Source organism: Cynocephalus volans, chromosome 6 (assembly GCF_027409185.1).
Source record: "Cynocephalus volans isolate mCynVol1 chromosome 6, mCynVol1.pri, whole genome shotgun sequence".
Classification (NCBI taxonomy): Eukaryota; Metazoa; Chordata; class Mammalia; order Dermoptera; family Cynocephalidae; genus Cynocephalus; species Cynocephalus volans.
The window spans coordinates 105,195,446-105,223,254 of record NC_084465.1 but is presented as its reverse complement, the minus strand read 5'-3'; the positions used below and the strand labels follow the sequence as shown (position 1 = coordinate 105,223,254).

Here is a 27,809-nt window from a genome sequence, read left to right as displayed (position 1 = left end):
ATATAGAGATCTGAACCCGTGGCCTAGGTGTTATCAGCACCACACTCTCCCAAGTGAGCCACGGTCCAGTCCCCGGTTATGCCCATTTTACAGGTATTTTCATTCAGCAGATATTTATCAAGGTGCTACTGCATACCAGGGCACTGTGCTAGATGCTGGCAAAGCAGTGATGAGTGGGAAAGACAAGGTTCTTGTCTTCACAGAGGGAGAACTAGGCAAAAGGCAATAAAGAAAATAAGTCCAGACTGCCACAGTGCAAAGGTGCTAGGAAAGACACAAAGAAAGTGAAAATAAATGGGCTAATCTATGTAGAAGGGTGGTCAGGGAAGGCTTCCAGGAAGAGGTGACATTTTAGCCAAGATCTAAAAGATTCAAAGGGGCCAGCCATGGGAAGACCTGGGGGAAGGGTGTTCCAGGTAGACAGAACAGCAGGTGCAAAGGCCCTCAGGCTGAAAAGGGCACATGGATTACAGGAGTGGAAAGGAGCCAACGTGGCTGGAGCATGGTGGCTCATGGTGAGTTTGAGGTGGTGGGAAAGGTCAGATCATGCAGGCCTTGTGGTATGTATGTATTTTGTGGGCATTGGTGGGTTATCAGGGCAGTGAAATGATCTGGTTTAAAAACTCCCATTGACTGCCACCTGAGGACATTCTAAGGAGGCAGGGAGAATGGGAAGAGACTCAGAGGTGCAGGTACTCGGCCAGGTCTCACAGACCATAAATAGCAGATCCAGGATTCAAACCCAGTTCTTACTGATGTCAGAACCTGCGCTTGAAGAGACCTTCCTCAAATACAGTAGTGACCACTAGGGATGAAAGAAAGCCAGAACTGGAAGGTCTTTTTGGGACTGGCAATCAAAATAGTCAGGGACAGAAACCCACCGGAAGAGTGGCCCTTTACACCCGGGCCATCTGTTTCCTTGCTGGGTCACAGTGGGCAGTGGTGAGGAGAGAGGCATTGGGGGCCTCCAAACCCAGGCGAGGCAGACAGGACTTAACCTGGAAAGCGACTGGGAGCCACAGCAGGCTTTGGAGCTGAGGAAGGGCCAGGTCTCCAGCAAGGCTAGGTTGGGCCAGGGAGGGGCTCACTCACGTCTTTTCTGACTTTTCTGCCCCGCTTCCTCCAGCACCTCCACATGCTCGCCGATCACTTCCTCTGATCCTATGTGTTCAACTTTGGAGAAAAACAGAGACCGACTTGCACAATCAATGGAGGCCCAAAGCAAGCCTCTGTTGTCTTACATTGGGAGAGGGACCTGACCACCATCGAGGGGTGGTCATCAGGTACATGGGGCTCCCCAAGCAACAAGGAAGGAGAGGCAGGCTGATCCAGGACCCCTCCCCTCTTCCAACTTACTGAAAATGTCTTTGCTCAAGCCCTCCATCAGGGAATCCTGAAACACATACTGGTCCAGTTCCGCTGCCCAGACAAGGAAAAGCACAGTCAATCAACAAGGTCTTCCTGAAGGCCTACTGTGTACCAGGCCTTGGGCTAGGCACCAGGGAGCTGTGGACCTGGCACACAGTGGAGGCTCAATAAATGTTTGCTGAATGAATAAATGATCAAGTGAATGAATGAACATTGACCTTCATGGGCTGTTAATCTAATTCAAGACATGAGGTATGTATCCGTGAAAACTTACCTACCACTATAAAGTAATGCAAGGCAGAGAGGCAGAGTTGGCACAGGGTTTGAGTTCGAATTCCACCTCTACTCTCCACTAGCCCTGCCAGCTGTGCAACCTTGGTCCAGTTACTTAACCTCTCTGGGCCCTCATTTCCTTATCTGTGTAAAGAGAATGAATAACACCTGCAACCCAGGGATGGATGGTGATGATTCAAGGCTCTGCACTTAAAGCATCCAACACAAAAGCCAGTACACAGTAGGCACTCAATAAATGGTGGTTAGTTATACGAACTGGTACATGGCTTGAGGACCATAAGAAGACAGTTATCATGGCAAGAGGTCAGAGGAAAGAGTGTGTACTAGAACGGGGCAATTAGGGAGGGCTTCCCAGAGGAAAGGATCTTGGAGCCAGGCCTTGAAAGATGGGGCAGAGTTTGAGAGGAGGAGAGTGGAGGGCTTTCTAGATCGTGGTGACAGAGTGAACAAAAGTTTTTAGGGTCTGAGAGAAATGTGACTGCGGTAGAAGTTTCACGCTGCAGAAAGTTAGGACTTGATTCATAGGCAATGGGAGCCATGGAAAACTTCTGAACTGAGAAATAAAATAATGGCAATAATGATGATGCTGATAATGATGGTGGTGGTTGTGGGGTGGTGACTAACACCTACTGAGTGCTTATTCTGTGCAAATTCCTTTTCTAAATACTTTGCACACAGTTACTTATCCAATCTTCCTAACCATCCCATGAGGCAGCTGTGATTATTATCCTACACATGGAAGTCAAGATAATATTTTAGGATGTGTCAAATGACTGCTTGCCCAGGCAAGGGCTTAGCCTGCTAGCAGCACAGGGAAAACCCACAGACTCGAGGAACAGGCTTTGGTGAAGCTGCCCCACCCCAATTGCTTAGGCAGCTTCCACTTCCTGTGTGGATACCAGAAAGAAAAAAGCCCCCAAAAGCTAAGTGATACACAAACCCTTAATTATCCCTCCAGTTGAGAAGAAATGTAAATTTCCTCAGTCCCAAATACTTCTGCTTCCCTAAATAAATTCCCAGGAAGGGAAAGAAGCAGGCAGGCTTTAGGTTCTGTAATTTCTAACACACACATAATTACTGCTCCTCTCCATTTTCTGCTTTTGTGTGATGTTGGGTTAACTGTGCTCTGGGGGAAACTTGGCCACATTTGCACCTAACACAGACCTGCCAAGTGATGTGGTTCCTGGGTTGCCAGGAAAAGGGTCACTAAAGACATTTGTGCAGGTTGTTCAATGTACAAAGGTTCCCAGCCAAGATGGGCAGATGGGGGCAGGAATCCAGCCTGCTCTTTGCTAGCCAAGCTGTTACTTTCTGGTGGGGGCTGCATCCTCCAGAAGAAGGGGCACATTTTTCTAATTGATAAAAGGCTCTGTATAAGGCAGGGTTATGCTGGTGGGGAGGAATCCTCTACCCCACTTGCTCTCCCCACCCCCCCAAAAAACCCCACCACCACCAGCAGCAACAGCAACACTTATCCAAAGAATTCTGCCCTTACTGAAAGCTGTAGCTCTTTTTAAAGCTGCATGCCAGCTTCTCAACCTAAGCCTTAGCAAACTTCCAAACCTCAGACACTTTCCTTTTTGTAGTCAAAATTAGGAACTTTGAAATGAGAAAGACCTAGGTTAGAATTTGACACCTGCCCATTGTCATCTCTAATGCAGCCTTAGGTAGGTTGCTTCACCTCTCAAAACCTCAACTTCCTCATCTGTAAAAGGGAGATACTAATAATATGCACTTCCTTTGTTGTTGTGAGAATTCAAGGTGATAATGTGTGTATGGCAATTAACATGCTGTGAATGGTAGGTATTACAGATACTAGAATAGTTTGGCTCAGGAGCTGGGGAGGAAGAGAGAAAAGGGTATATGGTATGGGCTTTGTGGGAAGGAAGAAAAGAAAAGCAAGAAACAGAAAAAAGTATACAAATAGAGGTAGAGGATGTAAATAAAAGTGAGATTTTGTTTGCCTGGTGCTCATTAGTGAAGGGTCTCCACTTCCCCTCTTTCCTGGAATTTCCGTTCTTCCAGCCCTTGCTCTGCATCCCTTTTGCCATGATTTCAGAGGGAAGGGCCTGCTATGGCTCATGGCAAATGGCTCAGCTGTCCTATTTCTGGGTTCAGGATGCTTCCTCACCGATACTGGCGTAAGCCTCCCTGGTCTCCTCATCATCTTCCATATCACACAACAGCCTGCTGAACTGGTCGCAGTTGATGGTGTCCGTGTCGGGCTCTGGGAGGAAAAGTCCCTTACATAAAGTAGGAAAGATCTGGGGAGAGGACTGGTGGGGAAGGAGAGGGAAGCGGGCAGGGCTAGGAGACAGCCCCTGTCAGGAGGGAGCATCAGGCCCGGGTGGGCGCTATCCGTGGTGCTGACCGAGGCTCCTTGACCAGTACTTCTTCCCCTGGGGTTGCTGGTCGTCTCTACAGACCGCTGAGGGGTGGGGAGGGAAGGGGAGAGGCCAGAGGGAGGGAACTCACCTGAGCAGAGCTCGATCTCTTCTTCCCCAGCCAGGTCCATCTGGTCATAGAAGTGGTAGAGGTGCAAGGGGTCAGCATTGCTGTTGAGAAGCTCCAGGTACCCGCCTTCTAGAGGCCCCAATTCCATGGCAGCACGCTGTTCCCTTCCTGGAAGGGAAGACACACCTGGTGATTTCACGGGGTGTTGGAAAGAGAAAGAGAGTTAACACCTACAACATTTCCCTGCTGGGGAGCACGGGTGCCGGGGGGGGGGGGGGGACCAAAGGCAGAGGACATAGATGCTTGTTCAACACCTCTTATGGGCTCAGGACAATGGGGAGAGAAAGCCAGGCTTCCTTCCTCCAGTCACACTAGGAAAATGTCTATGAGACAGAAAAGGGTATTGGGGAAGTGTGGATTCAAGCGATCTCACACTGGAGAGGCAGAAGACGTGAATTCCACATTTGGTGCTGCCAAATAAGAGCTAAGATTTATAGAATACCTACGGATTTTTTTATGCTTTTTTTTTTGGTGGCTGGCCAGTATGGAGATTTGAACTCTTGACCTTGGTGTTATAACACTGCACTCTAACCAACCAGCCCTAGGCTGGCATGTTTAATCCTCACATCAACAACCATGTAAGGCAGGTACTATTACTATCCTCATTTTATATGTGAGGAAACCAAGGCTCAGAGAGGTGAAGTTATTTTTGTAAGGAAACCCAGGTCTAAATGGAACCTAGATTTGAACCCAGGCAGTCTGACTCAAGGACCTGCATTTAACTGCAATGCTGTACTACCTGGGTGACCTTGAGCAAGTCTCTGCTCCTCTCCATGCCTCAGTTTCCTAATATGTAAATCAAAGGAGTCTGGGTAGATTCTCTCTGAGCTTCCCTCATCATCATTTGTTGAAAGATATATGAAGAACTTTAGATACTATCTCATTTAATCTTTAAAACAATCCTAGACATATCCACACAGAAACTTGCACGCAGATGTTCCTAGAAGCATAATTCATAATAGCCAAAACACAGAATTGACCTGAATGGCCACCAACAGATGAATGGATAAACAAAAGCACTGATACATGCTACCATGCATGAACCATGAAAACATTACAATAGGTGAAAGAAGCCAAACACAAAGGGCTACATATTGTATGATTCCATTTAAAAGAAATATCCAGAACAGGCAAATCTGTAGAGATAGAAAGTAGATTAGTGGTTGCCTAGGGCTGGGGGAGGTTTTTTAGGGAAAGTGGGGAGCCACTGCTGATGAGTATGGGGTTTCTTTCGGGAGAGATGATGAAATGTTCTAAAATTGACTGTTGGGGTGGTTGCACACATCTGTGAATATTCCAAAAAGACAATTGAGTTGCACATGGGTGAATCATATGATATGTGAATTATATCTCCATTAAGCTATTAAAACAAAACAAATCCTGGAAGGTAGGCATTATTGTCTCCATTCTGCAGATGAGGAACTTGAGGCTCAGAGAGGTTGAGCAACTTCCTGAGATCATGCAGCTCTTGCTGGGGAAAGCCACTTTGGAGCCTCGTCTGTGTGGCTCCCCTGCCCTGCCCCCTGACTCAGGTCGTCTATGATTCCATGGTATGTTCATTTCCTAGGGCTGCTATAACAAAGCTCCACCAACCAGCTTAAAACAACGGAACTTTATTCTCTAGCAGCTCTGGAGGCCACAAGTTCAAAATCAAGATATCAACAGGACCACACGTCCTCTGGAGGCTCTGTGGGAGAATCTTTGCTTGCCTCTTCCAGCTCCTGGAAATTCTTGGTAATCCTTAACTTGTGGTCATGTGGCTGCATCACTCTCATCTCTGCCTCGATGGTCATGTCACCTCCTCTTTGCATCTCAAATCTCCTTCTGCCTATTTATCTTTTAAGGACACTTATCATTGGATTTAGGACTCACCTGTATAATTCAGGATGATCTTATTTCCAGGGCCTTAATTACATCTGCAAAGACTCTTTCTAAATCAGGTCACACAGACAGGGTCCAGGGATTTGATATGACCATATCTTTTGGGGGACCACCATTCAACCCACCACTCATGGGATGCAGACAGAGGCTGGAAGGAATCAGAGCAAGCTTCATGGAGGAGGTGAGAGGAGACCTGGCCCTGAAGCCAGAAGATCCTCGTGACTGTCCCGTGCTGGGCCCAGATGAGAACAGAGCTGAAGCAGGGAAGGGTGGCAGGAGGGTGAGGCCATGAGAAAACATGCACCCAACTCACCACCACTTTCCAGAGACTCCTGTGCTTTCACTCATCAGCAACCCTCGCCACCTATAGGGAATCTCAGCACAGAGCCTGGATATCACAGAGAATGAACTTTCCAGTCCAACCTACAGCCCTGGCTGGGACTGCCTGTTTGTAATGAGTTGGGTGGGGGCCACAGAAACCCAAACATAACAGGGTTGCAGCCACAGCCCAGCCAGCCATGACTGGAGGAAGCAGAAGTAAAAGATGGGGCCACCACCCTTTTCTTGGGCCAAGGCTGGGAGGTGAGAGAGGAGGGTCACCTCTCCCAACACCTTGATCGGGGAGGCAGGCAGGAAATCTGCTGTTTTCTCCAGGGTGGTGAGAGAAGCCTCCATGAATCCTGCCTGCTGTCTGCCTCCCATTCAACCTCTGTTATTTATTGAGAGCCTGCATTGCAAAGATCTGTCTCTTCTTTGAGGCAGTGAGATCTAGTGACAATAGCTCTGGACTGATCCCAGCAATTCCATGAATGAGACATGTGACTTTGGGTGAGTTAGTGAAACTCGCAGTTTTCTCACAGGGCCAGCATAAGACTCCCAATCCAGTGCTCTTTCCTTCCGATCAACTGTTTCCATTCAAATGAATACCCCTATCATATCGAGGCCCAAGAAAAGGGACCAGGTCCTATCAGAGATGGGCAATGATGGGATAGACAGTGGGGAAGAGCTTGCAAAAGTTTAGCCCAGCCTCACTCGTTGCTGGGCTCAGCTTCAAACTTTGGACAACATCGCCAAATGTGATTAAACACTCAGAGAAATACACTGCAAAAAAGAAGGCAACTCGCATGAGCTTTGGCATCAAATTGCCTGACCCTGAGACCACCCGTACTGTGACTTAGGCAAGTTCATTTTTTAAACCACTTGGAGCCTCAGTTTCCTCACCTGTAAAATGGGACTAATAATAATTGGTAACTCATAAGGATTAGGTGAGTTAATTCACACAGAGCCCTTAGAAAGGTGATTGGCAACCAGTAAGCGCTCGATAATGGTAGCTTAGGGCAGAACCCAACACACACATGATGAGTACAGCAGGCCTGATGGCCATTATTATTACAAGTTTACTTCTTACCTCTATGAGGTTGACAAAGGGAACCTTTCTCTTTTATTCCCTCCTGAGTCATCACTTTCTGAAGCCAAGCTTTCTGTTATTTTGCATAAGGAGACCACACAGACCCCATAAGCCCCCACAGCCAGCAGTGCGACTTGGAATGTCTGTGCCATTCCCCATCACCACTACTGAAAAGTCACTCAAGGGCCTGATTTCTACATCATTGGCTCAAGCTGGAGCAGAAGATTCTACTCTCAGCAGCCCCCAATGCATACCTTAGCACCTCCCTAAGACAGAAGTCTGCACCTTAAGCACTTCCTCTTGGGTGACTGGGTTTTGCAGACCACAGTGGACTTCCACCTCCATCGCCACAACTGAGTTCCCAAAGAACTCTGGGGAGAAGTCAGGATGGAGTATTATGCTCATTTGACAGAGAAGGAGGCTTAAATGCCTCAGACTTGTCCAAGATCAAGTGGTCTGGGAGCTTGAGTTTAAATCTTGGCTGTGAAGCCTTAGGCAAGTCACTTAACCTCTCTGAGTATCAGTTGTCTCATCATTAGATCTGGTGAATGAAGTCCACCCTGCAGGACCATCAAAAAGCCCAAGCAGGGCTCTGTGTGGGGTGCCCAGCACACGGCAGGCCCACAGTCAAAGGAAACTTATTACATTAGGGGTCATCAGAGCTGAAGCTCAGGCCTGAGACTATAATCTCCCAGACTAGATCTCCCCACGATACCACAGCTGCCTCGCATTTATGCCATGATCTACTTGGATTTTGGCCTGGGACCTCCTGGTGTCCCCAGAGCCATGTTTCCTGAGTCTATAGACGCTTAGCAGGCCCCCCCCTCAGTTGGATTCTTTTCCTCACCTGCAATTCTGGAGGGAGCTGGGGGCAGAGATGTTCCTGATCACCCCACTGCAGAGGAGACAGTCCCTTCAGCTGCCCCAGCACAGGGCAGATCACAAAAGTCAGAGTTCAGGGAGAGCAGGGACCTTGTCTGCCCAGCTCACCTAGCTCCAGCTTCTAGCACTTTCCTGTACATGGCAGGCTCTCTCAATCCATAGCAAAGATGCATCACTAGGACTCATAGGTGCCCATGGAGTACCAGGCATCAAATGACATGATCTATAGACATTATCCCATTTGGCTTAACTTATGCTTTAGTTTTTGTATTTCTGTTTTTCAGATGAAGAAACAGGCTTGGAGAAATGAGTTCTGGTTCACACAAACTAATCGTCTTGTAAGTTACCCAGCCTCTCTGAGCTGTAGAATCTACTGCATTGTTGGCATAGTGTCTACCTCAGTGGGTTGCTGCGACTTGCCTAAAGTGACATATCCAGTAAGTGGTCCTAAGATGTAAGCCCCGAAATGAAAGCTGGGATTTGAACCAACTGCCTGATTCCAAAGCCTCAGCTTATTCTGCTGCCTTTTAGAATAGCTCTTGGCTCTCTGCCGCCCTGGGGAGGTGCCCTCACCCCGGGAGGGAAGGCGTGGGTGGCAACAAGATTCCTCCTTTTGAGGGGCTGTCTGGCCTACAGCAGGGGAGTGGTCTGTGTCTTTTTGGTAAATGGGCAATATTTTTAGAAGATCCTCTTTGAAACTGCCCTTCGCCTAAGGCTACCACCTTTAAAGTCAAACTTGAGAAAATGTTCCTAATCTTTTTGCCACCAAAAGTCCCTTTTGGGGGTTGTTTCCATCCCCACTTCACACTGTACCACAGGTTTTGAGAGATGGTGTGTACTAAACAGACTTCCAAAATAAAAATTCATGTCTCTCTCCTCTGAAGGAAGTCATGTTGCCAGAATGTTCTGTCTCAGACCTAAGCAACTTGATGATCAATTTACGCAGCTGTTCTGTGTGCCAACATAATATTCCATCTCTGCTGGGGAGGTTCTTTTGTGTCTGGGCTGTGCTAGATGCCCTATATTTACTAATTTGTTTCAATTGTCAAGCGATTCTGGGACATTAGTCTTGTTATATCCATTTTACAGAGGATGACACTGAGGTTAGTCTCAGTTTACCAGCTGCATTTTTCCCAGAAAAGGGAGTACATCCTCTAGGGCCTCAGGAGGGCTGTGAGGGAGAAACGGGGTCTTTTGCTATTCCAAATCTTCCAGCACTGCTATGCATTGTAGTAAAAGAGCATGAGAAGGAATACTTCCCTATTTGTTGACCATGAACATCTCCTCCAGAAGAAGTAAGGGGAGAATTTCTGCACTGCGTGTCCAGAGACATGGCTTGAGTTCCAGCTCTGCCTTTGATCTTGAGTGCATTTCTTTACACCTCTAGCCTGAGTTTGACCAACTGGGTGTGGGAGCCCATTCAGCTGAGGCATTTGGGGATTCTGTTTCTTTAGTGTCAACCTTCCCCTTTTCCTTTCCTCCCCAGCCTCATGACAAGCAGTTTCTGGAGGCCAGAGGGTGGTGGAAGCCAGGAGCCCAGGGTCATTTATCTACCATGAGCAGCCCCCAAACAGCATCTTCATGGGGATCACGGATCAAACAAGTCCCCCTTTTCCTCTTGTACCTGTCGTCCTCCAGATAAAGTATAACAAACGTCTCTCACTTTCTCCCTCCAAAACAATGATTTACTGAGCATCTCCTACAAGAAAGTCACTGAGTTCAGTTCTCCAGGGACCTCAAAGAGGATTAAAACAGTCCCTGCCAAGAAGCTTGCAATGTAGACCCAGATGATATTTTATAAGAGAGATAAAACTTGATAATAATAGTATAGCGATTAAGAGTGCAGGCTCGGGCCGGCCCCGTGGCTCACTCGGGAGAGTGCGGCGCTGGTAGCACTGAGGCCGTGGGTTCGGATCCTATATAGGGATGGCCGGTGCTCTCACTGACTGAGCGTGGTGGGGACCACACCATGCTGAGGGTTGCGATCCCCTTACCGGTCAAAAAAAAAAAAAAAAAAAAGAGTGCAGGCTCTGGGTTCAAATCGCCATTCCTCACTAACTGTGTGACCTCGTGTAAGTTACCCAGCCTCTCTGAGTTGTAGAATCTACTGCATTTTGTTGGCATAGTGCCTATCTAATTGGTTTGCTGTGAATTACCTAAAGTGACATATCCAGTAGGTGTAAGCTCCAAAATTAAAACAGCAATGTGTCACTTGACACAATACAACTGGCAAAGATTAGAAAGCTGGGAAATGCCAAGTGTTGGTCACACAGGGGTGGTGGGAATGTAGACTGGTGTGGCTACTCCAGGGAAAAACCTGGCATCACTTGAATACTTAAGGACCATAGATCCTACAACCCAGCAATTTAGTTCTTGGGTCCCACAACTCCACCTGGAGACCCATTTCAGGAGGCTCACTGCTGTGTCATTTGTGGTGACAAGGAGTTGGAGGCCACCTGGGTGTCCATCACTAGGAGAGGGGACAGGTAGATAGTAGCCACTGTAATCCATGGAAAACAATGTAGTGATTTGAAGGTACAGACCAGATGTACACGGAGCAATGCAGGTGGATCTTAATAACATAATGCAGAGTAAAAAAGTAAGAAACAGGATGAGCTCTTATAGCCCAATTCCACATGTGCAGAGTAACACACATGCACATAAAAAAAGGAGCACATGTTTTGTAAGAACAATACACACCTTAAATGCATTAGAATGGGTGACCAGAAAGGGGGAAAGAGATGGGGGGAAAGGGATATTATGTAATGAAGAGAGATGCACTGTGTGGACCAAAGGTCACAGTGTGTTCTGTGAACTGAGCTATGCAGTTTAGAGACTCCTGAAGTTTACAAGAAAAAAACCAAAAAACCAAAATGAAAGTGGCTTCATAGGGTGGGGTAGGTACCTCTGGGGCTCACCAACAGGGTCTGCATAGAGCCTGGCACCCTTAGGTGCTCTAAAAGGAACAAAGCTGTGCTCCTGCCACCCCACAGGCTGTCTGGGGATGGGCCGGTCTGTGCCTGGGAGCCCACAGTCCCAGGGAGGAGTCGAGAATGTGCTGTACTTGGAGATGGCGCCATCTGCGAGGGAGGGAGCCGCTGGCTCTCTGGTCTGCTCTCTGCTTGCCCAGTGTAGGAGTCTCAGGAAAATGGGACAGAGAGGACCTGCAGAAACTAAGTTCCAGCTTGGTGCCAGCTCAGACTGGCAGGTGATTAAGAAAGAAAGACGCTGTCTGGGAATGATGGGAGGCAAAGAGTTGCTTTCAACTGGCACCAAACTTGCCCTCCCCAGTTCTAACACCCTCAAGAATCTCGGCTTGCATCTCAGGTGCCAGCCCTTCTGGGCTTGAAGCAACTAGCCTGTGGCAAGACAAAGTGTCCCTAGAGCAGGAAAGCCAAAAATGGGAGCAAGGTGGCTTGAATCCTGGCCACAGGGCTTCTCATCAGTTAAAGGCATGGCAATAGAGCAGGACTGCCATAGCTATGGAAACGGCTGAGTTTATAACAGCCTGCTGGGACAGGGTCAACTCAGGGAGTCACGAGACTTGAGATCTGGGCCCTGCCCTGCTGTGTGACTCTGGGCAAGCCCGCTCCCCTCTCTGATCCCCAGAGCTCTCATCTGTTAAATAAGAGGGTCACACAAGAGCAGCGGCTTTCAAATGTTACAGGGATTCCACATCCCTGAACAGGTGAAGGTAGTACAGCTGTTCAGTTAATAGGGATTGGGGGGCCCAGAACCTCTTTTCCCCAAAAGGGGTGGCACAAAATACAGTTTAAATGCAACTCCACTAGGTGAAAGAAGCCGATCTGTAAAGGCTACAGACTGCATGATTCCAACTACATGACTGACATTCTGGGAAAGGCAAAACTATGGAGACAGTAAAAAGATCAGTGGTTGCCGGGGGTTAGGGGGAGGGAGGGATGGACAGGTGGAGCATAGCGGATTTTTAGGGCAGTGAAACTACTCTGTATGATACTGTGATGGTGGATACATGTCATCACACAGGGGTCCAAACCCATAGAATGTACAGCACCAAGCGTGAATCCTAATGTTAACTATAGGCTTTGGGGGATCGTGATGTGTCAAAGGAGGTTCATCCACTGGAACAAATGCACTGGTCTGGTGCAGGAGGGTGAGAGCTGTGTGAGTGTGGGGCAGGGGGTGTGAGGGAAGTCTCTGTATCTTCCACTCCATATTGCTGTGAACCTAAAACTTCTAAGAAAATAAAGTCCTAAAAAAAACAAAACAAAAAACCCACAGAGTCCCGAGATGGACACCGAGCTCCTCAGCCCTAACCCCACCCCCATGCCCGCCTCTACAACCAGGCCAGCGACAGAACCAGCCATGGGCCAGCCACACACAGCCTCCCTACCCCCCAACAACACCTTAGAATATACTTATTATTAAAAAATAAAAAGAGAGAGAAACCTGAACACCATAACTCCAGGTGACAGTTTAGGCCCCTGCTGCCATGTATGCTCTAATTTGACAATTTCTGCTTGTGTAGTGGATGATGCGGTGTGTTGCCCAGATCAACCTTGCAGGACAGCCCACCCACCCTGCAGCTCACAGCTCACAGCTCAGCCTACCTGGGAATAGTTCAAAGTCACACCCCTTCTGCAGGGGTAGCCGACATACAATGACTGGCCCACGAGGGGTGCAAAGGTCTGGTGTCTGACTCCCTTTGGGACAGTCCTGAAAGTCATCCCAGTGTCAACACTCCCCATGGGATTGGCTGAGACCTCTGCTGTGACCACATCGCAGCCCAACTCCTCTCTCTGCCCTACTCTGCTTCCCTCCCTTTGCCCCCAGTGTTCCCTCCTGTGAACACCCCCCAATAAACCTCCTGTGTGCAAATCCCCATCTCCAAATTGGCTTCCCAGGGAATGTGACCTAAGACAACTTGGTTCTGTGTTTCTCCAAGAGGGGCCTGGAAATCATACAGAACCCCACAAAAGATACTGCAGAGGACACTTCTGAAGCCGCAGGCAAGGCCACCTATCTTCTCTGGACCCCAATCGAGGACGCCTGCCTCAGAACAACTCGGAAGATCTTGGAACTCAAATGAGACAACTCCAGCTTGTGCATGTGCCAATAAATGGCAAAGGTATTTGGGGTGAGGGGCTTGGTGGTCCCAGGATGAGAACGGAGGAGACAAGCTGTAAGAGGGGACAAACTGCCAGGGGACGAGGGGTGCCTTCAGCCCTTGTCTAGAATGCAAGGTTGGGATAAGAGCCCTTCCCCAGGTTGCCTGGGTCTCCCAGCTCCAGGTGATCAGTGGCCTAGAAAGGAATCTAACAAGTTTTTCTTGTAAGGGAAGCTGACCTGGGTGCTGGGAGGGGGTGATGGTGGGGAATGAAGGTCTTGTGGCTGCAGTTAGCAAAGACAGGCCCCAAAGTCCAGCCCTAACACCATCCCCACAGATGCCCCCGAGCTCAACCTAACACGGTGTCAGGCCCTCTGCTGGCTGCTGGAGTCCCCGAGATGAGTCGTGTGCTAGCCCTGCCTGCCAGGATCTGACAACAGAGTCCAGCAGTTGGCAAGCTTGGCTGTGAATGAGAATTACCCACAGCATCCAGGGCCTCAATCTCAGCAGTTTTATTCAGTGGGTCTGGGGCTGGGCCCAGGAATCTGTATTTTTAAATAAGCATCCTCCCTCATGTCCCCACCACCACTACCATGCATTTGCCCTATAGTGATTGTGACCAATAAGATAGGTTTTATTTCCAAGGTCGTGTGAGTTTCCACTTGCCAGGAAGACATAGCCCCTTAGCTTGCGTGGTTTCTCTTTAACACCACGAAGTCTACAGTTCTGCTTCCCTCCACTAAATCTTCCACACCCTTCGTTTCTGCAACCCTTCCACCTCTCCCCAGCTGGAAACCCCAGAACCCAGATTGGACACTTCCCCAATTCTTATTTTTTCCTTCCAGCAGGCTCTCAGCTACCCTCTGCTGCCATACCTTTGATCTAGTATCCCCCAGCCCCTCAGACTAGATTTGATAATAGCTTCCAGGTCTTTCCTCTAACCTAGAGTCTCCCAAACTAGAGGCATTCATCTGCCAACTAACAGTTTTTTGTCATATCTGCATACAACCCGTTCTATAATTTTAGTATTTTCTTTAACTTTTTAAAGAAACTTAAATATAATTATTTTAAAAGAAAGCTCTCTAGAATTGAAATCAGGAATCAAACAGATACTTGTACATCAACGTTTGTAACAGCATTACTCACAATAGTTGAAAGACAGAAACAACCCAAGTATCCATCAACAGAGGAATGAATAAACCAAATGTGAGATATCCATACATTAGAATATTAGTCAGCCAGAAAAGGGAATTACATTCTGATCCATGCTAAACATAAATGAACACTGAAGTCTTTACACTAAGTGAAAGAAGCCAGGCACAAAAAGACAAATATTACACGATTCCACTTACACGAGGTCCCTAGAGTAGACAAATTCATAGAAACAGGAAGTAGAATAGAGGTTCCCAGGGGCTGGGGGAGGGGTGAATGAAGAGTTAATGGTTAATGAGAACAGAGGTGCAGCTTGGGATGATGAAAAAATTCTGGAGATTGGTGATGGTGGTGGTCGCACAACATTTTAGATGTACTTAATGCCATTGAATTGTACAGTGGAAAAGTGGTTAAAATGGTAAATTTTGTGTTATATAAAACACAATTTTACAAAAAGAAAATCTTTTATTGCTACCTCCAATGGAAAAAATCCCAGCAGTATCACTTGTCATTGAAAACAAAAAAACAAAAACAAACAAACCCAAAACCAAACCAAACAAAACAAAACAATGTTATTCAAATAACGTCAGCTTCTCTATCCCTTTGTTAAAAGAAATATTAGCAAGCGTTAGAACGCTGTGAAAGATTCTGACATACGAAATCAGAGACCTTCTTCTTGGGTTCAGAAGAATCTGAAAAGTATAAGAACCCGTGTCAACCTCCAGCAAAAACGAAACAAAGCTCGGAACTCAGTTTCGCCTGAGGTTTTGCAACATGAAGAGGGCGAAGGGGTTAGACACATCACATCACTGCCTCTCAGTGCCCCGCCGGACCTTTGGATCACTGACATGGGAGTCACCTGGGATGGAGGGTTCAATGTGCAGGCTCGGAGTCCCGGTCCCAGGCGTGGCCAACGGCGTCTGGGGGCAGGGCCTGGAAACCCATGCACCAGACCTTCTCCCAGGTGATTCCCACGAGTGGGAAGCCCAGGACCCCCGGGCTCAGTCATCTCTGAGCACCCTTCCGCCCACATTCGGAGATTCCTGGAGACCAGGTACTCACCTAGGGCAGCCAGGAGTTAGGCAGGTGATGATTAGCTGCCCCTCTCCCCCCACCTTTGTTTCCACCGGGCCCAAGAGGAGGAAGCATCAATTTCCTTAACCTGACTGGGGATAAATATGGGGGGTGGGGGTATGAATAGAGGGAAAGCTTCCTGCCAAAGTTAGGAACTCCTGGCTGCGATTGGGGTGGGGATGGGGGGAGGGCGCTGGGGACTCCTAGGTTTCTGCCTCTTTTCCTGTGTCATCGGGTGTGGAGAGGGGCGATGGGACTCAGGACTGTGGGTTTTAAGGATCCCAGACAAAACTAGGCAACTAGGCACGGTGACTCCAACTCTAGCTTTCTGGGATCCCAGGGAGACCCCTCCCCCCCTTTCGTGGCTCCTTAGTCTCCTTAGAAGGCGTGGCTTAGGACCCCAAAGCAAGGTAGATCAGTCTGAGGTCAAAGTCCGTTCTGAGGAAGACTCCCTCCTTATGCACCCCAAGATGGTCAAAGAGAGGTGAGGATTTCTTCAGTCCTCTGGCTGAGCTCCTTATCGCCTTCCTGAGCAACGGCCCTCACCTGGAGTGCCCCGAACCTAGACTTCAAAGTCAGAACGGGAATATGACCCAACAGGGAAACTGTGGCTCAGAGAAGGGCGGCCCTGGGCCAAGGTGTCGCGTGTAGGGAAGGCCCGTGTCCCCCTCCGCGCGCCTCTACAGGATCCAGGGCGCGGAGTCTGCTGAGGACTGGCCGCGCGCCCGTCTGCGTCTCGGCCTCTCTGCAGACGCTCCCGCCCGGTTTTCCCCGCTGCCTCCCCTCGGCCCCGGCGCTCTGGGCACAGCAGCCAAGCTCGGGTTCCCCGCTCCAGTTTCCTGCGTGGAGTCGTTTCACGGCTGCTGGAAACGAGGAGTTTCCCGGGTCTATATTCTGCTCATTTCCTGTCCCCCTCCTCCCAGCCTTGCTGTGTGACCTCGGGCAAGTAGCCGCCAGTCTCTGAGCCTCGATTCCCAACCCGAAGTTAGGGGCTGCAGAGGGGATCTTGGTCACCTACCGCTATTCCCGGGGTTCCCGCGCGCTGCGGTGGCCTGTTCCTCCCGCCAGCTCTGGGGCTGCAGCTAGTCTGGGGCGGGTCCGTCCCCTTGCCACCACACCTCCACCCCTGCGGCCGCTCTTTTCCCCTTTCACTTTCTCTCTGCACCACGGGCCTTGGGCCGAAGCTGGCGAGTAGGTAGGCACCCACGCCTCCCGCTGCTACACCCACCACGTGCTTTCTCAGAAGCGTTCCCGTCGCATCTCAACTCTCCTGGGCGCCCCCCGAGGTCCCCGCGTCCAGCCGTTTCCTCGCCACCGCCAGCCCCCGCTTCGGGGGAGGGTTCCAAGCCAGGAGCCAGCGCGTCCTCAGGCAGGTGATCTGCAAGCCCTGGCTTGCAAGGAGCTCATCCCACCCCGGGTGGTCCTCTGTTTCTCTGCAGCTCAGCCGAAGCGCGAAAGTGGCAACCACCCCTGCAGGGCGCAGAGACCGGAGATGAGCTCGCCCAGCCATTCACTCCTCAGGTGCTACCCACTTGGGAGGAAGAGAAAACCCCTGAGGGCCCTTCACTGGACGGAAATCCAGCTTTGGTAACCTGGTGTTCTCATCACCACGCCCCCTGTTGGTAGTAGTTCCCTCCTTCCTCCAGAGGTCCTGGACCCCTGCTCTGTCCAGGGCATGGGACCTTGGGGAGGTCACTTCCACTTCCCAGATTTCCTCATCTGAAACTGAGGGAATGAGTCAAGGTGATCTCTGACTTTTCTCTTCCCCTCAAATATTCTGCATCCAACGGAAATGGCAAACGTCATCAGACTCTGAGTTCAGAGTAAGCCATACATTTCAGAGGAGTCTAAGAAAAGGGGTCCCACCTTTTCAACCACACAACAGCAACATCAATAACTTTGGGCTCCTATGATGATATTCAGTTCCTACAATGTACCAGGCACTATGCTAGACCCCTTGATCCCTCACCATGACCCTATCACACAGTCTTCCCTTAGCCCATTTTACAGCTGAGGGAAACTGAGACTCAGAGAAGGTTAGCAAATTGTTCAGGATCACATCCCACCCAGCCAACTGTGCAGCTGGGAGTCAAAACTGTCGTGCTGCCTTCAGAGCTGGTGCCAGATGTCTGCCCTATGCTCCTCTCTCACCATCTGTCCCCTGTCCCCCACTCCTTCTCAAACAATACCACCTGGAATCTGGGGAGGGGGACAGCATCTGCCCAGGTGACCAGCTCACACCAGCTGCCTGGGGCTCACCACCTACACCACAGTGCTGACTCCAGTTTTGGTTTCCTTCCTTCCCCAGTGACGTGGTGGGGTCTGGCAGAGGTCGCATCCTACAGAGGCACCCCTCAGTATTTACCCAAAGACAGACCTGGCATTGAGAGCACCTTGCAGTTGGCCGAGCCAGACCAGCAGTGCCGAGAGCTAAGGACACACCCCCTGAACGTCTGACTTCTAGAACCCTTCAGTGCTGATAAAGCCCTCTCACATTCCAGGCACCTGGCTGTCCCTCGAGTGGAGGGAAATAGACAATTGCTTCACTTTTTCTAACAGCCTGCCCCAGCGGGACACGGATCCCTCTTCCCACACTATCCCCCAATTCAGAGCAGTGTCTCTGTTTATCTGAAATGATGGAGACCAGCCAAGACCTCACTCTAAATTATATTGCATTCTCAGCCCCAACTTCTTCCACCTGGCCTTTAAAATTTTTTTAAAAATTTACCTTGGGGCTCTGATGGGTAGGATCCCACAGGGCGTGGAGCCAGGCAACGCATGGTGTGGGAAGCTCAGCGTGGCAGCAGCTCCCCGAGTCTGGCAACCCCTCCTGGTGCCCTCAGCCTCCCCGCAAATTCCTTTGGATGCCCAGCTCAGAAGCAGACAGCCTCATCACTAGCCTGTCTCCCTACACCAGTCAGGAGCCCGCCAAGCTAAGCCAACATGCAAAGGAAGCAAGCAAGGGACTAGCTGAAAACTCTTGCCCTGCAAGGTGGCCCCCAAGCCAGTCAGATTTCTTGTATCTGGAACCCTCTAATTTGTCCACGCTCCCTTAAGACCTCACCATGCCTCCAATGTTACTTTCGGTTCCTTAATGAGGATCAAATTGGTTGACCACAGAAGATTGTCTGTTGGGGGGACCTTAAACACTCTAACATTCTGAAACAACCACTGCAATGGGACCACACTGGTGCCAGCTGCTAGTATCTTCCATCCTCTGCAGGATGGGGACAGTATTAGGGGCCCACAAATGCCATAAGCTGAGAGCCTCTGTTGGGGATCAGCAGACTTTCTACCCTCCACTCCTATTGCCCCTACCCCACATCAAATTGCAGATCATGAGTGGCCCTCCCATCATTTTTATTCTAAAATATTAGGCTAAAGACATAAATTACACATGAACATGTTAACCCAAATATGTTATATCCAGATGGTTTGAGGTGACACACAGCTGTGGTACTAAATAATGTTGACTCGCACAGAGACAAAATCAGTGCCTTTTCAAGTCTCTGCTCATCCGCCTGATGGCATCAAGGAGAAAGTCTCAGGGTGGTGCTAATATGTCTTTAACACCTCTTCTGGTGCGTGATCTCCCAGTTTCCCAGAGAGCAGCCCTCCAGCCTCAGAGCCTTCAGTAGTCAACAGTATCTGGCGAGAATCTAATACCACTGTTCTGCCTTCCTATTTAATAGCTACCTTCTGTTTTGACAGTCTTTTTCCTTTAGGGTGGGACATAAAGTTTCTTTTGAAAATAAAGTTGAGCAGGAAATGTGAGTGATTTGGAAAAAAAAAACTGTCAAATAAATCATAGTAGATAGACATGGTTCACAGAAAGGCAAAAATTGTGAGAGTGGTACCTAAATGAATGAAGTTTGGGAGACAATGATTTCCATGCCTCTTGCATTTCTACTGAAGGGCACTGGGCTGGAAGACTGAAAAGCAGGCTGTTACCAGGAGGCGTGTGAGCTTGGACCCCTTGCTTCCCTTCTGCGCGCCTCAGTTTCCCCATGAGTGAAATGCAGATGATGCCTGTCTTTGTGTGGAGATTATTTTTGAAGCAGTGACTGCTTTCAGAAGTACAAGGGAGAAGTGGGAAGACAAAAGAGAAATGCTAAGAGTCAGTTTGAAACAGATCCTTGCTTTGTTAGGCTAACAAAACAGATGTGATGGAATTAAAAGAAGTCCCATTCTACCATGATCTGGTGCCAAGGGAGAGGTACCCCTGGCTGCTCAGCTGTCTTGAGGCCATATCTGAGGGGCTCCTTTTTATTCCCAGAGGCAGCTGGATCTTATACCCTTTACCTCTGACACCCAGTCCCATGGCCAAGGCAGCTTTGTGTCAGGGCAGAGCTTAGAATTAGTCAGCCAGGCCTGGGCTACACCCGCTTGGACACTGTCACGTCTCTCACCTGGATGACAGCAGCCACCTGCTACCTGGTCTCTCTACATCCTCCCTGACCCTCTCTAGATCCCAGCTCCACAAAACCCAAATCGGATCATGCCTATGTCAATGGTGGCATGTACCAGATGGGTGTCTGGCTGATGACAGAGGCTGCACAGTAGCACACGGAGGGACTGGAGCAGAGAGGTAGAGCTGAGTGGCTGTGCTACCCAGCCAGGAGCCGATCAGAGCCTGAATTTCAGCAGAGACAAGTGGGAATGGAGAGACAGTGAGAGAGGGGGTGGCATGGCTCAGAGACACTTTAATAACCTCCAGGACTGAGTGAATGGGGGCAAGGAGTGGGGAGGGGGGCGTTAAGACACCCTAGGCTTTCTGTCTGTTAAAACATCTGCTTTCGGGCCGAGCCCGTGGCGCACTTGGTAGAGTGCTGCGCTGGGAGCTCGGCGACGCTCCCGCCGCGGGTTCGGATCCTATATAGGACTGACCAGTGCACTCACTGGCTGAGTGCCGGTCACGAAAAAACGACAAAAAAAAAAAAAAAAAAAAAAAAAAAAAACCATCTGCTTTCTTGCTCATATTTCTCTTAAAGACTCTCCCAGAGGTGGAGATTATTCTTCTGAGGCCAGGTCTGATTGAGATAATGTCACTTCTGTCCTAAGGGGCCCTCTTGGCATTGTTGAAGCCAGCCTTGCCCTGGGATCCAAATTTCTTTGTCTCAAGTCAAGATCTAGTATGACAGAGACCACTAGCAACCAGCAGAGACATTGTTAAAGCTGCCATTCTGGGATCCCCTGCCAAATCCCAGGGGCAGGAGATGGTGAGGTACTGGATCTTCTAAGTAAAGATGAGCATTCCAGAAAACTTGCCGTCCTTGCTGCAGACTCATCCCAAACAGACTCAACTCAACCCTACCTGTCCTTCATGTCTCCGCTCATGCAGGATTCCCTCCTAGGACCCCTCTCCCACCTTCTCCCTGTTGGTCCATAGTTTAGCCATCCTTCAAGGCCCACATTTCTGCATTCCTCACCCTTCCAGCTAACAACAATTCTCTGTTTTGCTCAATGTTACAAAACTTGTTACAATATTTGGCAATAAATTGTCAACTTCCTGTTTTGTAAGTACAGTCCCTGCTAATTCTGACTTGATCATAGAGCTGTTCATATCTGGGATCAGGTCTTTCATTTTCTTATACCTGTTCCATGCCTAACACAGAGCTGAGCATGTAAAAGACATGCTATTCCAAGGCTATTTGAATAGATGCGTGGAGTTTGGGATTGGAACGGCCAAAGCAACTTCAAGTTCCAGATGGATGAAGAGTCCTTCCCTAGTAGGTTATGTTAATGCCTCGTCTTATGCTTTTTGGTGACCACCATGGTAGCAGGTGCTAAAAAATGACTAGCAAGGAGGGGAGGAAGGAGATGAGATAGGAAAGAAATCAGTAAATAGAGAGATAGGTGAATAGGTAGGATAAAACTGATACGTGTCCAAAGTAGGTAAGTAAGTAGGAGCGGTAAGTGTATGAGAATTTAGGCCTATTGGTGGGTAGATATACACATAGATTAGGTGGTAGGAAGGCAGATAAGTAAGCTGATACACAAATATTTAGGTGATTAGGTAAAGAGAGAAATGGATGAAGAGAAGTGAGTAGATAAATATGAGAGGTCTTCAAAAAGTTCATGGAAGGATTTGTACGATCTTTTAATTCCATTTTGTCCACAAACTTTTGAAGTACCATTGTTTAAGTAGATAGTAGATATAAACTGACAAATTGGGAGGTAGATAGGTATAGGTGGGTAGATAGACCAGGTGAACTTGAGGGCAGGCACGTTGGTGGGTGGGCAGGTGGCTGGAAAAATAAGTAAACAGTTAAGTAAGGACACAGGTGAGCCACTCAAGGTAACAGCAACAGAGGAGAGAAACCGCCCCTGGTTGGGTCAGGTTGGAGACAAGCTGGGTTGGGACAAGCTGGGTTGGGACAGGCTGGCCGGGGAAAACCCGTGGGGAAGTGCCAACTTCCGAGGGCAGGTGTTTTTCCTGCTGCGGCTCTTGGGGGTGGAGGTGCTGTGGTTCTAACTGACCAAGAAGCAGGTGAAAGGATGAGCAACCTCCCCGCCAACACAGCTCCCTCCAGGAGGCAAAGGAGAGGCCCCAGATCAGAGCCGGGGCTGGTCTTGGGGAAGGAAGCCTGGAAAGAGGAAGGTGGTAGCCTCTCTCCTCTCTGGCTGGCCACAGCTCTGATTTCTCTCATCCTAAGCAGGAGGAAGCGGGCTTAGCAGCCTGTGCTGGGACCCTCTCTTTCCAGTAAATCAAGTGACATCCTAGAGGAGCCTTTGTTCTATGGTTCCACGAACAGAGTCCTCATGGACCAAAATATCACATCACGAAAACAGAACAAAAATAACAACGTACAGCAAAAGAAAATAATAAAATATAAAACCCTGACAGGAGTGTCCTACAGCCTCTGAGAGAGTATGCAAAAGAGCCCCCCTCCTGCCACGCCTCTTATTCTACTGCAAACCTGAGGCTGCTGGGTCTGTCTTCACCTCTGGTCATCCTACTCACAGTGGGCTTGCAGTGTCTCAAATGCCAGCCTCGAGGCAGTTGAGTCAGCACCAGCTTCCTCTTGCCAGGAATGTATGTGTCTTACATTGGATGATGTCCCCGAACCCTTAGGACAGCGACTCTGGGTACTATTATCACCTCCATTTTACAGATGGGAAAACTGAGGCCCAGAGGGGTTCTGTGAAGCACTCAAAGTCATACCTCTTGGAATCAGGGAGCCAGGACTGGCACTCAGACTATTTGAGGGCACGGCCCATGTGCTTATTCAATGTGACAACCTGAGAGCGGGGCCTGCATTGACAAATTTCTCAGATGCGCACACACCCTAGTATCCAGCACTGTGTCTTGCGTGGAGTAAGTATCTAGATATTATTTGGGTTCCGCAATGAGCCTGCAGAAATGATTGTGTTCTCAGCACTTCAAACCCCTGGTTTATTTCCCCATTCAATTCTCCTCATGTTACCTTCCTTAGAGTCGTCTGATGTTTATTCAGTGCTACCTAATGCCAGATGCTGCCTTGGATAGTTTTCCTGCTATCATCTCATTTAACCCTCACTCTAGCCCTGGGAGATGTAGATCATCATTCCCATTTTAGAGAAGAAGAATCTGAGGTTCAATGGCCGGCCCATGGCTCACGTGGGAGAGCGTGGTGCTGATAACACCAAGGCCACGGGTTCGGATCCCTATATAGGGATGGCCGATTGACTCACTTGGGAGAGCGTGGTGCTGACAACACCAAGTCAAGGGTTAAGATCCCCTTACTGGTCATCTTTAAAAAAAAAAAGAAACTGAGGTTCAGAGTGGTCCAATTGTGTGGCCAGCGTCACATGGTTTGTGAGTAGCAGAGCATGGCCTTGTCCCAGCCTGGTGCTTCTCCCATCACCACCCATGCTATCTCTCCCTTCTCTGGCTTCTGACTGCCCTTCCAGGTGTTTCATTCACTGTTAACCGATGGCTGCCTGAATGTTTGCTTTGATTTTCCATTGAGGCTACCGAGTTCCTTCAGTTCAAGGACCTTGACTCGGCCTCACCCAAGTTTTCCTGGGGCTGGATGCACACATGGTGCTCTGTGTAGCATAGAGCCAAACTCCCAAGGTCACATCGCCAGAAGAGGGTTTTCTGCACAATTGCAACTAAGTTACTGCAATATCTGGAGGTGCCTTCTGAATCATCAGGCTAGTTTCAGTTTGAAGATTGTCAACCTATTTTTAATAGATTTACTATATCCTCATGAGTTGTTTAGAAGAGGAAGCCAAGCAGAAAGTGTTACAACACACCTGGACTCGTGACACCCAACAGCCCCCTTCCCAGGCTATGACCTGAGAAAAATCACTTAACTGTCCTATGCCTCAGTTTACTCATTCACGAAGTGGGAATGAATCATGGTAGTGCATGAATGATCCATCTATCCATCCATGCACCCACCCTTCTATCCACCCATCCATTTAACATTCAACAAACATATCTTTTGCACCCACCCTGTGCTCAAGCACTGTGCTAGGCGTTTGGGATGCATTGTGATCAAAACAGATTCATGTCCATGTAAAGCTTATTTTCCCATGGGCAGGTCTAGTAATAAACAACATACACAACACAAAAGTAAATATACAGAAGGTGAAAAAAATGTCAACCCAGGGAGAGGGCTCAGAATGTGGAGGGGGGGTTGCAATTCTAAACGGGATGGGCAGGATAGGTTTTGCTGACAAGGTGACATCTGAGCAAAGAGTTGAAGGATTTTAGGAGGTTGGCCAAGAGGATACCTGGAGAAGCTTGCTCCAGGTGGAGGGATCAGCACATGCAAAGGTCCTGAGGCAGAGAATATGCCACGTGTGTCCAAGGATCAAGAGGTTGCCAACATGGCAGATGCAGATGAGCAAGGCAGGGAGAAGTTGGGAATGAGAGCAGAGTGTTGAGGGTCAGACTGAGAAGGGCTCTGTGGGCCATTTGTGCAGATTAAGCTTTTCCTCTCAGTGACACAGGGAGCCAGTGCAGCGTTTAGACCCATGGAGGACCAAGATCATTATAGGGTGGTTGAGAAGGAGGGTTACCAAAACCCCACACTGATGATTTCCTTTTCTGAACCTCCACCGAAACTAAAGCCAGTGCCCTTTATTTACAAACCATGCAACTCTCTTTCCCCATTCTCTTTCTTCCCTTCTGAAGGCTGCTGCCCCTTCCTTGCCCTACAGCAGCACAACTGCCTGCTGTCCTGGGTCCATCCTCGCAGCCCTGCAGGGGGGCTGGCCTGGAAGCCAGAAGAGGGATGAGGGAAAGGAAGTGATTTGTCTGGCTCTGTCTCCCGGCTCTCTGAATACACCACCCTGAGCCCAGTTCCACTTTCTGTAGTCACATGGGATCAGAAATAAATATTACATCCCCAGGGAGGAAACAGAGTTAAATAACAGGAACCAGTACTCTCAGAAAGAGGGGAAGGGAGGGGTTGAGGTGTTAGGCAGTTGCGGCGGGGGGTGGGGGTGGGGGTTTTGTCAGGGAGATAGGAAGTCTCTGACCTCCCCAGGTAGGCATCTATACCCCGGTCTAGACCACACTGGCAGCTTGCACCCCTGTTGGGAAGCCAAGGGAGATGATTTGGGTGGTTAAGATGTCCCTCCCCCCGGGTGTCTGTTAGGAGTGACAGAATGAAAGATGTGTCCAAGAGAGGATGGAAACTACACCGGCAAATTGGACAGATCATCTAGGCAACAAATCAACAGAGTAACCATTATTCTTTCAGAAGGAGAGAAGAAATCTAGGGTAATTAGAGGGGGTGGGGGGAAGGAGAGGGGGACGGGGAGAGATTAGACAAGGGGCATAAAGAATAATTATGATTTGTAGCAATATATATGCTAGTAATATTGATTTGATCAACATATCTCAATGTTGAACCACCAAAATATGTATAATCAATTTTGATTCAATAAAAAAAAAATAAATTAAAAAAAAAAGAAACTACCTGGGCAAAAATATAGCCACAAGAGCCGATCTCATATAAACTCATGTCTTGGCAGAAGAGTTGAAGAATACCAGCATGGCCCTGGTGCCTAAGGCAAGGCCATCAAAAGGTATTTTTATCTCCTCTAGACCATGTTGAGGATAAAAGATTGTCTTCAAATCCAGCCTTCACCACTTCCCACCTGGGGACCTGGGACAGCTTTGAGAAGTCTCTGTTTTCTTCTTTATGTGTTAAATAAGAATGGATGGAGATGGAGTGTGGATGGGAGAACTAAGTAAAAGGGTACTGGACTGTGCTTAGGCAGTGCCTGGCACAGTAAATACTCAATAAATGTGATTCACTGTTATTATCTCAAGTTTCCAAGTTACTCTGAAACCATAATGGGACCAAGAAAGGCTAGAATTTATGATCCCAAGTCATAAAATCAGAAAAAATACACAGACTTGCATTGAGAAGGAGACAGAACATGTGTCTTTAGAAAGTTGTAACATTGCAACAAAGGGAGAACCTCTTTGTAATTGGAAAGAAACTCTTTGTAAAATGTTCTCTCTTTCTTTCCTTCCACCTTTTCCTTCTATCTCTTCCTCCATCCGGTTTTCCCTTTCTTCCTTCTTCTCCCAGTCTCTGTCGGTCTCTCTGTTTCTTTCTATGTCTGTATCTCCCTTTCTCACTCTCTTTCAGCTTGTCTCTCTGTTTCTGTCTCTCTCTGTCACACAGACACACACACATGCACACATGTGCACACATGTTGTCCTCGGCTCTCCAGCTCTTTGTCTGGCTCCTCCTTTCTACCGCACCCCATTTCTCTATTTTTGACCCACACTGTGCCTGCATCCATCTTCCCACCAGACTGTGAGTCCCTGGAAGGCAGGAGTTAATCTGTCCCTCTGTGTACCCCAGGGCTGGCATATCTCTGGGGCTCAGGGAGTGAACCAAGTGAGCATTTGGCTGCATGCACCAGGATGGTTTTCTAAGCAATGCGGGCAGCACACTGTAAGCCTCTGGCAACCCAGCAACAGAGAATGAGTTTCTCAAGTCCTTGTTGCTCCTGCCAGGTCACCAGACATCCTGATTCCTTTCTAGTCTGCCTCCCATTGACATCCCTTTCAGAGAAGAGGGAAAATCCTTGAACTCTCTGTAGCTGGTCATTGCTTCTTGAGTAAAAGGGATGTCAACTTACCACCATGGTCCCTGTGGCTGGGGCCTCTCTCCAAGGCCAAGTCCAGGGCCAAATCCAAGTCTCCTTTCTCCAGCAGGGTCAAAGAGATCTTCCTGGCCAGAGCCTCGCCATCAGGCTCACAGAGCAGGGCACAGTAGTACTCCTTGGAGAGAAGCTCTTCCTCCAGCAGGTTGTCCAAGAGGGCCTGCACCTGGCTCGGCTGATGGCTGGAGAGTAGCATCCGGACCTGAGTCAGAATGGTCTGGAAGTGGTTCATCACAATGCTTGGAGGCAGGACAGCTGCCTGGCCAGAGACTGGGATCTCTGCTCACACAGCCTGCAGCATCCAAAACATGAAGTGAAAATCAGGATGAGGGAAACTCTGCAGTTTATTGTAGCTTATCCCCACTTAGAAAGATTTCCTCATTTGCATTGTAGGCTGGGGTGCCTGATTTATGGACGGAAATGGGCTCTTGGGCTGATTCAGACCCCACAGATATTCACTGGGTACCACCCACGTGCACGTGCCAGAGAAGCCCACAACCTTGTGGATTCTGTTAGATCCAATCCAGTATTTACTAAGAGGAAGGGAACTTGCCTCTGTAGAGGACCTATAGGGTGATAGATCTTTTCAGATGTTTTATCATAGCAAGAAGGCATTATGGCATAGAGACAAAGCAGATGGGTTTGGAGATAACCTGCTCAGGTTCAAGTCTCAGGTTGATCACTTGCAAGTTCCATGACTTTGGGCAAATTAGTTAGACTTTTTTAGTCTCCATTTGTCCTTCTGAAAAGGTGATGGTATAATAACAGTTCTTACGTCACAGGGTTGTACCATATGTTAAATGAGATAACATATACAGAGCACCTAGTTTATAATTTACAATATAATAATAGTTCAATAAATATGAGCCATTGTTATTATTATTATTCACTAATTATGCAAGTAACTCTGTCACCTTGGCCTTAACTTCACTAAACTTCAGTCTCCTTCTCTGCAAAATCTCCCAATAAAAGCAATCAAATCTCATTGAATTGTCTTGAGCATTAAAAGAGATCATGCATTTGATGGGC

The 27,809-nt window shown here is 48.6% G+C and overlaps 1 protein-coding gene across 3 annotated transcripts in view; it reads right to left on the bottom strand.

Annotated features, from left to right (window-relative positions):
* CIITA (class II major histocompatibility complex transactivator) overlaps positions 1 to 27,012 on the bottom strand; it is a 45,289-nt gene extending 18,277 nt beyond the window's left edge. For 2 of the 3 annotated variants that reach the window (XM_063100286.1, XM_063100287.1), the window contains exons 1-4: positions 4,138 to 4,264; positions 3,794 to 3,889; positions 1,357 to 1,419; positions 1,093 to 1,173 (exon numbers count right to left, since the gene is read on the bottom strand). In XM_063100286.1, the coding sequence (XP_062956356.1) occupies positions 1,093 to 1,173; positions 1,357 to 1,419; positions 3,794 to 3,889; positions 4,138 to 4,264 (367 nt within the window). Of the gene's footprint in view, positions 1 to 1,092; positions 1,174 to 1,356; positions 1,420 to 3,793; positions 3,890 to 4,137; positions 4,274 to 26,422; positions 26,437 to 26,759 lie in introns of those variants that run through there. The other variant, XM_063100285.1, reaches the window with a different exon arrangement.
* Between the last annotated feature and the right edge of the window lie 797 nt (positions 27,013 to 27,809).